At 35.9% G+C, this 12,027-nt stretch overlaps 1 protein-coding gene and 1 pseudogene across 4 annotated transcripts in view; both read right to left on the reverse strand.

Annotated features, from left to right (window-relative positions):
* The window catches only part of SCAPER (S-phase cyclin A associated protein in the ER), a 505,210-nt gene that overhangs the window by 464,258 nt on the left and 28,925 nt on the right, over positions 1-12,027 (reverse strand). For all 4 annotated transcript variants that reach the window (XM_053223692.1, XM_053223691.1, XM_053223689.1 and 1 more), the window contains exon 3: positions 9,664-9,734. In XM_053223692.1, coding sequence (XP_053079667.1) covers positions 9,664-9,734 — 71 coding nt within the window. The remainder of the gene's footprint in view (positions 1-9,663; positions 9,735-12,027) is intronic.
* On the reverse strand, positions 411-9,359 carry LOC128315894 (heterogeneous nuclear ribonucleoprotein A1-like; annotated as a pseudogene).

The following is a 12,027-nucleotide window of genomic DNA, read 5'->3' on the forward strand; positions in this document are numbered from 1 at the left end:
GGGTGAGTGATGGAACCAGGACTAGAACCTAGTCTTCCAACTTCTACTCCAATGTTCATAAAGCATTTCACATAGCACCTAGCATACAATTAGTGCCCAAATAATGTTAGGTATGATTATAGTGGGAAAGATGAATAAGAGAAGAAATGTGCTCATAGAAAAAAATGGGAATAAACTAATGGCAAAATTGTCAAATTTGTGAAAAAGAGTGGAACAGATAAATCAAATTGTAGAGATTAAGTCACTATAGAGTTCCAAAGTACATGGCTCTTACTTACCAATGATAAAAATAATAGCAATGATAATAAATAACTGCAGCAGCATCTAACATTCATGGTATACTTGCTATGTGCCAGGCACTGTGCTAAGTGCTTTCCACACAGTTACACTTCATTTAATCTTTGAAGCAATTTTATATAATAGGTAACTTTATTATCTCCATTTTACAGAAGAGAAAACTCAGGTTTAACTAAATTAGGAAATGAACACAAGGTCTCACACTAAGTGATAAAACCAAGATTCAAAATCAGAGAATTATCCCCTTACTACAGCTCACTGTAGTAAGCTGCTTTCAAGATCCTCAAGAAGACAAAGCAATCTAAATTGGTGAGAAAGGTTTGACACAACTGAATTCCGTGACATTATACTGTTTTAATCAATGACTCCTGAGGGAAAGAGGAAGAATAAAGGTAAGGAGAGTGAAAGAGGAGGGGAGAGATTGAGATTTCTGACTCATCTCTCTCAGAAGGGTTCATTGACTGATTTTTGTAATTGCCAAAATCATTATAGCTTCCACCACCTCCAAAGTTGCTTCCATCATTACCAAATTACCAAATCCATTATAGCCATTTTCACTGCCACCATATCTACCACCTCCTCAACTGCCACCAAAGCCACCTCGCCCACTCATGTTTCCTCCATGACCACTGTTGTCATTCCCACCAAAACCACCTCCATGACCACCACCAAGGTTTCCAGAACCACTTCAACCTCTTTGGCTGGATGAAGCACCAGCCATCTCTTGCTTAGATACAGCTTTCCTTACTTCACATTTGTGGCCATTCACAGTACGGTATTTTTGAACGACAATCTTATCTACAGAGTCATGGTCATCAAATGTTACAAAAGCAAAGCCCCTTTTTTTACCACTGCCTCAGTCAGTCATGATTTCAATCACTTCAATTTTCCCATACTGTTCAAAATAATCTCTTAGATGATGACCTTCAGTGTCTTCTCTAATGCCACCAACAAAAATCTTCTTCACAGTTAAGTGGGCACCAGGTCTTTGAGAATCTTCTCTTGAGACAGCTGTCTTTGGTTCTACAACTCTTCCATCCACCCTATGTGGCTCTGCATTCATGGCTGCATCCACCTCTTCCACAGTGGCATACGTGATAAACCCAAAGCCTCTGGAGTGTTTGGTGTTTGGACCTCCCATTACCACACAGTCCATAAGCGTTCCCCATTGCTCAAAATGGCTCCTCAGATTCTCATCAGTTGTTTCAAAGCTCAAACCTCTGGTGAAAAGCTTCCACAGCTGTTCAGGCTCTTTGGGAGACTCTGACTTAGACACGATGGTGGTGAGGGGGAAGACTTTAATGATGTTTACTGGGCAGCGTCCACCCCACTGATCTTGTCTCCACAGTTTTGCCTTTTCTAGAATGCCATATAAACATATGGTATGTACCCTTTTGAGGTTAGATTCTTTCACTTGGTAGTAAGCATTTAAAGTTCTTCCATGTCAGAGTGCCTGGGTGGCTCAGTCGGTTAAGCCTCCAACTTTAGCTGAGGTCATGATCTCATGGCTCAGCTCATGAGTTCAAGACCCCAAGTCAGGCTCTGTGCTGATGGCTCAGTGTCTAAAGACTGCTTCAAATTCTGTGTCACCCTCTCTCTCTGCCCCTCCCCTGCTCATGCTCTGTATCTCTCTCAAAAATAAACAATTTAAAAAATTTTGTTAAATAATAATAAAGTTCCTCCATGACTTTTTTCTTTTTTTAACATCCATTTTAAGAGACAGAGTGTGAGCGGGGGAGGGGCAGAGAGAGAGGGAGACATAATGTGAAGCAGGCTCCTGGGTCTGAGCCGTCAGCACAGAGCTGACACAGGGCTCAAACCCACAAACCGTGAGATCATGACCTGAGCTTAAGTCGGGTGCTTAACTGACTAGGCCACTCAGGCACCACCCCCCCCCCATGTCTTTTTATAGCTTGATAGCTCTTTTCTTTTTACTGAATAACACTCCATTGCCTGGATATACCACAACTTATTTATCCATTCACCTACTGAAAGACATCTTGGTTTTTTCCAAGTTTTGACAATTATGAATAAAGTTGCTATAAACATCCATGTGCAAATTTTTGTGTGGACATTAAGTTTTCAACTCCTCTGTGTAAATACCAAGGACCATGACTATTCGATTATATGGTAAGAGTAGGTTTAGTTTTACAAGACTTTATAAACTAGCAATTTATAAACTGCCAGACTGTCTTCCTAAGTGACTATACCAGTGTGCATTCTCATGAGCAATGAATGAGAGTTCCTGTGATTCCACATCTTTACCAGCATCTGGTGTTATCAGTATTCCCAATTTTGGCCATTCTAATGGGTGTGTAGTAACATCTCATTGTTGCTTTAACTTACATTTCCCTGATGCCATATGATGTGGAGTATCTTTTCATAGGCTGATTTGCCTTCTGTATATCCTCTGGCCTGTTTGTTAATCAGTTTGCTTGTTTTTTTATCGTTGAGGTTTTTTATTATTTTAATTCTAGGGCAGTTAACATACAGTGTTGTTTAATCAGTATACTGTACACCTAAAACTAATATAACACTGTATCTTACTATTTGAGTTTAAAGAGTTCTTCATATATTTTGGATAACAATCCTTTAACAAGGGTGTCTTTTGCAAATATTTTCTCCCAGTCTGTGGCCTGTCTTCTCATTCTCTTGACATTGTCTTTTGTAGTGCAAAGTTTTAATTTTAATTAAATCTAGCTTATCAAGATTTCCTTCATGGATCACAAATTTGATATTATATCTAAAATCTCATCACCATACCCAAGGTCATTTAGGTCTTCTATGTTATCAGGAATGTTATAGTTTTTGCACTTTACATTTAGGTCTATGATCCATTTTTTGGTTTAATTTTGTGAAGGGTATAAGGTATCTGCCTAGATTCATTTTTTGCATATGGATGTCCATCCAGTTGGTCTAGCATGATTTGTTGAAAAAACCATATTTGCTCCATTGTATTGCCTTTGCTCCTGTGTTAAAGAGTAGCTAGCTATTTATGTGGGTCTATTTCTGGGCTCTCTATTCTCTTCCATGATCCATTTACCTATTGTTTTGCCAACAACACATGCCTTGATTACTGTAATTTTATAGAAAGTCTGAAAGTTGGGTAGTGTCAGTCCTCCAACTTTGTTCTTCTTCAATATTTCGTTGACTCCACATACAGTTTAAACCAGTTTGTCAGTATCTGTAAAATAAGTTGTCAGGATTATACTGAATCTACACATAAAACTGGGAAGAAATGACATCTTGACAATATTCAGTCTTTCTGTTCATGAACATGGAATGCCTTTCCATTTATTTAGTTCTTTGATTTCTTTCATCAGAGTTTTATAGTTTTTTTCATATAGATCCATACATACATTCTTAGATTTATACTTATGTATTTAATTCAAGGGAGTGTTAATATAAATGGTATTGTGTTTTTAATTTTAAATTCCACTTGTTCATCACTGGTATACAGGAAAGCCACTGACTTCTGTGTATTAATCTTCTACCCTGCAACCTGCTCTAATGGGTTATTAGTTCCAGGAGTTTTTTCTTGATACTTTCAGATTTCTTACATAATCTTATCATCTGTGGACAAAGACAGTTTTATTTCTTCCTTCCCAAGCTGTATGCCTTTTATTTCCTTTTCTTGTCATACTGCATTAGGAGAACTTCCATTATAATGTTGAAAACCAGTAGTGAAAGGGGCATCCTTGCCTTATAACTGATCTTAGTGGGAAAGCTTCTACTTTCTCACCATTAAGTATCACATTAGTTGTAGGTTTTTTTGTAGATTTTATTTTATCAAGTTCAGGAAACTCCCCTCTATTCCTAGCTTACTGAAGGTTTTTGTCATAAATCAGTGTTGAGTTTTGTCACATGTTTTTTCTGCACCTATTGATATGATAATGTGATTTCTCTTTTTAGCCTGCTGATGTAATGCATTACATTTATTTACTTTTGAGTGTTGAACTAGCTTTGTCCTTGGGATAAATCCCATTTGGTCATAGTGTATCGTTCTTTTCAAATATTGTGGGATACAATTTGCTAATATTTTATGGATGATTGTTTTTCATCTATGTTCGTGAGAGTTATTGGTCTGCAGTTATCTTTTCTTATAATGTTTTTGTCTGATTTTGGTATTAGGGCCTGATTAAATGAGTTAGGAACTATTCCCTCTGCCTCTACCCTCTGAAAGAGACTGTAGAGAATTGGTTTGATTTCTTCCTTAAATACTTAGAATTCAACAATGAATCCACAGGGGCCTGGCACTTTCTGTTTTGGAAGATTATTAATTACTGATTCAATTTCTTTATAGCTTTAGGCCTATAAAGATTATCTATTTCTTCTTCAGAGAGGTTTTTTTTTTTTCAAATGTTTGTTTATTTTTGAGAGACAGAGACAGAGCACAAAGGGGGGAGGGGCAGAGAGATAGGGAGACACAGAATCCTAAGCAGGCTCCACGCTCAGAACTGTCAGCCCCTGATGCGGGGCTCGACCTCACAAACCATGAAATCATGACCTTAGCCAAAGTCAGAGGCTTAACTGACTGAGCCACCCAGGTGCCCCTCTTCACAGAGTTTTGATAGTGTACCTTTAAAGGACTTAGTCCATTTCATCTAGGTTATCAAATTTGTGTCATATAGAGTTATTTGTAGTATTCCTTTATTATCCTTTTAATAACTCTGGGATCTGTATTGACATAAAAAGCTAGGGGCATGCAATAGGACTTTGGGACAGTACTATCCATGTGAAGTTAGCGGTCATAAATGTAAAAATAGCCTAGTCAACATAATTGATACTTTTCTCTAGCCATGTTCAAAATGCATAGGTATACACAGCACAACAATCAGAAAGGTAGATTTAAACAGTACAGTCCTGCCAAGCATATACTGCCAAGGGGCAGGGTAGTAAGACAGTCAAGAGAGTATGCAGGAAAATGATTATGACAGACAAACCATAGAATCTCAGGTGGATTTTCAGGGAAGTGTAGACATATGGAAAATGAAAGATAGCCAAAGGGTGGCAGGATCAATAAATTACAGATTATATGGGGTTGAAGAACAATTAGAGTCCGGAGATCAGAGGAAGTAAGGTGGAAAGAAAGATGACACGTAGAAGAGGGATGGAGACTGAGATACTGGAGGAAGAGTAGTTTTCAGTAAGGACAAGGCAAGAGTGTGACCATGGAAATGAGTAGAAGATAAGACTGCTGGAAGAAAGAAATGCAAGGAATTGAGAGGATGGCAGTGATGGTAGAGAGCCTGCAGTGAGCCTGGAAATTATATCTTCAAGGAATAAAAAGTGACCTAGAAGTCTGTCAGCAACTACACGAAGGAAACGCAGGTGGTATAGTCTGATAGCACACACTTCAGATCCAGGGAGTTTTAGGAGACAGAAGGGAAAATTGTCTGAAATGGCAGTAAGGAAAGGCAGAAAACCTAACCAAACTCTACAACCAGAGATCGAAGTGCTGCGGCTATTACTTAAAGACCGTGGAAGCAGGATCCTCACAAGTCAGTTGGGATTTAGTTTTAAAACAAGAAGGTAAAAGGAATGTTCAAGAGAAGAGTGGAATACAGAAGATATGCTGATGATGAACCTAGTTCTAGAGGGCAAAGTGGCAAGGTTTCACAAGACGCATTTCCCTGATTACTACTAAAACGAAGCATCTTTTCACAGGTTTACAAGCTATTCAGGTTTCCCACAATTTTTTACGGTTTTTTTCTGATTAATCTTAGCTCTTTATAAATTTTGATATATAGTATCTTCTCCCAGTCTTACCTTTAGTTTTGTTTAACTGAGTTTTTTAGCATATAAATTTAATTTTACGTAACTTATGCATGAATTGTGTTTTTTGTCTTATCTAGGAAAGTCTCTCCTATTTCAAGGTAATAAAAAATATCTTTCTAGATAGTTTTAAATTTTTGTTCTCACATTTGGGCTTTAGTCCATCAATAATCTATTTTTTGTATATGATATTAAAATATCCTTCCATTTTTTTTCTAATTTAATTGCACTTACAGTCAAAGAACATGTTCTGACTTCTCTGACTTCTATTTATTGAGACTACCCTTACGACCTAGTATGTGGTCAATTTTTGCATATATGTTCTGTGTACACTATTTCTTGAGTGCCAATACACACACATATATTTATTTATTTACGTGAGATGTAACACAATTGTACTAATTCTATAACCTTACTATTTTTTTTCTGCTTGATCTATCAGTTTCTGAGTAGGAGATATTAATATTTCCTAGTATGATTATGAATGTACATTTCCTATTATAATTCTGTTAGTTTGGGCTTTACTTATTTCAAGCTTATGCTGTAAGGTACATAAAAATTTACTATTTTTATACTCCATAGATGATTATTCTTTTTACCATTATGCAACTACCATCTTTATGTTGTCAATGCATTTCATGTTGAATTCCATCTGATCTGAGTATTGCTATACTAACTTTAGAGTATATCTAGAATACCAAGTATCTACCTGGATTTTTTTCTATCCCTTTGTTTTTTGTCTTTCCTTGAAGTTTTAAATGTGTCCCTTGTAAGCAACATATAGCTCAATTTGAAATGAGAGATTTAGTTCAATCAACTGCCTTTTAAGTGGTGAACTTAACCTGTGCAGCTCCAGTGATACAACCAGTTAACACACAGTACTTGTAAGTAGTGAATTTAATCAGTTTACACATATTATGTTTGCTAATATATTTATGCTTAATATCCACCACCATCTTTTCTGTTTTTTATTTACCATAATTTTTCTTTTCTTTCTCTTGCCTTTTACGGGGTTGAAAAGCTTTGATTTATTTACTTCCTCTTTTCCTCTATTTGGAAATCATGGCTGCTTTTAGTAGATGGCCTTTTTATCATACACATTTACTTCATATTTTCCTAACAAAAACTTCCTCCTAAATAAGACAAGGATTTTATCACTCTAACTCCATTCTAACTCCCTACAATCTAGCTTTCATGTTAATATTGTCTAAAACTACAGTTCACTTTTCTGAATCTAATTGTGTGTGTTTTCAAACCATCAACTGTTAGTAAGATTTACGAACATATTTTACACATAACTTTTTATCACGCTCCTTCCTCCACGTTACCTTTTCTTCTTGAAGTTCATCTTTGATAGTTCCTTCATTAAGGGTCAGTGGGTGGCAAACACTTAGTCTTTGTCTAAAATATCTAAAAATGGCTTTATTTTACTCTTGCACTTGGCTGAGCATAGAATTCTGGGTTAAAAGTAATTTTGTCTTAAAACTTCGAATATATTGCTTCATTGTCCTTTTGTTCATAATAAGGCTATTAATCTGTCATTCCTCTGTAGTTTTGTTTACTTCCTGGTATTTTTATTTGTATTTAAAAAAAAATTTTTTTTTAACGTTTATTTATTTTTGAGACAGAGAGAGACAGAGCATGAATGGGGGAGGGTCAGAGAGAGAGGGAGACACAGAATCTGAAACAGGCTCCAGGTTCTGAGCTGTCAGCACAGAGCCCGACACGGGGCTCGAACTCACAGACCGCGAGATCACGACCTGAGGCGAAGTCGGATGCTTAACCGACTGAGCCACCCAGGAGCCCCGACTTCCTGGTATTTTTAAAGATTTTTTTCCTTAACCTTAACATTCTTTAGACTCCCTAGAATGTAGCTAGGAATATATCTCTTTTTACTTACCCTGCTCAGCTCTACAGTTATGCTCTGAAGCTCCTGGGAACTCAAAATGAGAAAATTTTTCAACATTATCTTTTCAAATATTCAATGCCCACTATTTATTCTCTACTTTCAACAGTCCTGGAATCCATCTTTCTTATTTTCCATCTCGTTAGGTCTCTGAGAAATGTTTTAAATTCTCCACAGTAGTGTCTTCTAATTCACAAATTCCCTTTGTCCAATACAACATTTACTCCATTAATTATGGGTTTTTTTTAATTTCATTGACATTTCATTTATAAGATTTCTAATTGGTTCACTTTCATCCATAAATGTTCAAAATTAATATCCATCTGTATTCTTTAAGAATTTTCCTTTTTGTTTGTAGTTATTCTTTCCTTTGAGAACTTTAAGCTATTTGCAAGTCTTCTCTAGGAAAATGCCTTTTCATTACCTCATTCACAGAATGTGTTATCTATATTTTATAACATTATTCTCCTCATGTGCTTTGACATTTTACATCACAAGTTCATTTTGAGTCTGAATTTCTCATATTTTTGTTCTTCACTTTGCTCACCCTCACTCCATGTGCACTAGTGTTATGATGACCATCATCTAGCCCACTCTGGAAGTGATCTCACTTCCAGAGGTCTTTTACTGGGGACTTAAAACTCTCACCCTTCAAGAATACAGATCCTGTCATAAACCACAGGCTACTCCCTTGTACTGCTTCAGACATCAATTCACAGGGCACAACCCCAGGAAGATTGTAGCTTTTTTTGCTTCTAATGTAGAACCCCACACAAGCCTAAAATTTTATACCATATCCTCCATCTGTTTTCCCATCATAATCAGGACATTTCAACCTCCTTTACCCCTAAGATTTGTTGATTAGGTTCACATCCCCAGCTCCACCTACCTGTCAATGTGTTTGTTTTACTTCTGATCCACAGAGATGGTTATCTTATTTTTGAAAATCCTTTATCTTTTTAATTAAAACTAATTTTTTTATCATTGATACCACTGTATGTGAGGAGTCAGGGATTTTCTTAGGAACTCACAATGACATTTTGATTAGAAGTTCCTGCTTTCCTTATGTGAATGAAACTTTTGGCTTACAGAATCATATTGGTATATTTAATATCAAAACCAAAATAATACGTAAGAAAAGCATATATAACTATGCTTTAAGAGAAAATAACTATGAATTAAAAAGCGAACTATTCATAGGCTAAAAAAATTTTTTAAATAAAGTAGGCTTGCATTCTCCAAATTTTAGTAAAGCAATGTGAAAATTTTTAGAGACAATACTCTTACTATTCTACAACCTAAAGACACTGTCATACCAAGAAAGAAAATCATAAAGAATTCACAAATATGGGATGTGTAGCAGAAGCATTAAGAGCATAAACTAGAAATTAATGGCATGGGTTCAAATCTTGGCTTTGTCACTCAGTAGCAAGTTATAGAACTTCTTCCTACCTCAGTTTCCTCATTTTTTAAATGAAGATAATAATGCCAACATTGAAGGACTGTGACAAGCAGCAATAAATTTATATTTGTAAAGTATTTAGTACGAGCTGGGTATACAGTACTATACACACATTTGTTAACTAAAGAATGTTACAATGATTTTTACATAAAGACAAAATACACAATATTTATTGTCTCAATGAAATTAAAACTCTATAAGTAGAAAGTTGTATATGCTGTACCTGTTTGGTATTTTTATGTGTGCCTTGAATTGTCCTCTTTGATTTTCCACCAGTTTGACATTTAGATTTTCCTTCAAGGCAAGAATAAATACACAAATATAAAAGTCAACAAATGGACAATACAAAATTGAACTACACAAATCATTTGGACACTCTAACATATAATCTCCTTCTAGAGACCACAGAACAGTACAATCCATACATGGTCAATATAAAAAAAAAAAAAAAAAAAAAAAAAAACTTCCATGGTACCAGAAACTGATTTTATTGAATGGCATTCTCAGAACAGGAATAAATCAACTTCTTAAATAAGTCAGATATTCCAGTAATTTAAAAACAAGATCAAGTTAGTGATATTCCTCAACTTATAAACAGGTCTGAAAAATACTTCTTTGAATTCAAAATTTATTTTAACAATCAAATCAAGAATATTTTTTACCATTTAAAAACTCAGTATTTTGACTAATTTATCTGATTTATGAAATACACAGTTTTATTGGGAAGAGAAGTTTTCAGTTCCTTGTATTCTTGACGTCATTTAGATCATTCTCACCTGTTTCTCACCAGTAGTTAGAAAGACACTAACTACTGGTGTTTTTTAAATTTTTTTAACATTTATTTATTACTGAGAGAGACAGAACATGAGCATGGGAGGGGCAGAGAGAGGAGGAGACACAGAATCTGAAGCAGGCTCCAGGCTCTGAGATGTCAGCACACAGCCCAGTACAGGGCTCGAACTCACAAACAAGATAATGACCTGAACCGAAGTCAGATGCTTAACTGACTGAGCCACCCAGGCACCCCTAACTACTGTTTTATAATCACTCTATTCTTGAGAGCAAGACGACAAAACAGGAATAAGATTCTATCTATAATGTATAATAGAATGATTTTCCTTTCTGCAAAATAATTTTGGACCAGGACCCCTGAAAAGAAGTATAAGTGAAGTGAGCCATAATACCTGTTAACAATTTAATCACACATAAGTGGGCCTCCCTCAAATGTTCTACCAGGGATAAAGGCATAGAACTACACTTACCTACACAGTCCTTATATTATTCATCCTTTGATTATAGAGAACAAGGTACCAGCAGATTTTTTAGAATATCCAGTAGAATAACCAGCTTAGAACAAGTACCAGAGAAAACAAATAAGAGAAGAAAACTATTAAAAACTGAATTATTATCCTTAGAAATATGTGAGTATATATTATAGCCATAAATAAGAACAAGATGCTATTTTTTTAAAAAGAAAATAAAAATTTTCCTATTACTGGCAAAGTTCTGACAATATAAAATAATCCTCAAAAATTATGAAGTTAACATTCTTCTTTTGTCATCATTATTTAGAAATTCAGAAAGTTCTGATTCTCTGTGCTCATAGTTCTGTTATTTTGAAATAAGCAGGAATGAAGCTTTAAAATTGTACTGGCCAATTTCTTATGCACTTACATGCAAAATCAGGTTATATACAGAGATGTGATTCACTGTTGTATTTTCTTTAGTTTTATGTTTTTTGACTAGAAGAAACTTTAATAAACCTCAGATTTATATAATAAAATAACCCATGGAAATGGGAAAATAAAATTTCGTTAATCATATATAACAACCATAAGACAATCTTAGGTCTTATGTTGTAACTTTTATAGTAAATAATATTAATATATATTCTCTATCAAATAATTTAAAAACGTAACAATAAGCTTCCTTATGAAAATTTTGGCTAATACAGAGGGGAGAAGTTAAGATGGCAGAGCAGTATGGAGACCCTGAGCTTGCCTTGTCCCTGAAATTCAGCTAGATCAACATCAAACCATTTTGAACACCTCGGAAATTGACCTACGGATTAACACAACAATCTGCATAACTTGAGCTACAGAACTCAGCGGATACACACTGCAGAGAGGTGAACTAGGGAAGAGAAAAGCCATGGAGGGTAGGAAACTGTTTTTGCAGAGAGAAGACAGAGAAAGGGGAGTGTGCAGCACATGAGAAGAGTGCAGGAAAAACACTCCCCTGCAAGTAGCTGAAGAGAAAGAGAGAGAAAGAGTGAAAACACTTGCAGGGGACTGAACAAGAAATCTGTTCCCCAAAACCACTGACAGGAAGAAAGGAGAGGGTTTCAATACCATCAGGATTATATAAACAGTGGAGCCCAGAGTCTAAAGTTCCGAAACTCAGTGCCTGGTGCTCTGGTGAAGAAATAAGGATGTAGATTCCCAGGAGCAGGCAGAGGGATCTAAGGGGTCCATGTGCCACCCCAGGAGAAGCGATTCCCCTGCTTGAAGTGCATTTGGTAGAGGCCACAAGGCCTGCCAACAGGCAAAGGTCCCAGCAGACCCCAGAGGGCAGCCATGTTCGCTGG

The sequence above is a fragment of the Acinonyx jubatus genome, chromosome B3 (genome assembly GCF_027475565.1).
Source record: "Acinonyx jubatus isolate Ajub_Pintada_27869175 chromosome B3, VMU_Ajub_asm_v1.0, whole genome shotgun sequence".
Taxonomy (NCBI): domain Eukaryota; kingdom Metazoa; phylum Chordata; class Mammalia; order Carnivora; family Felidae; genus Acinonyx; species Acinonyx jubatus.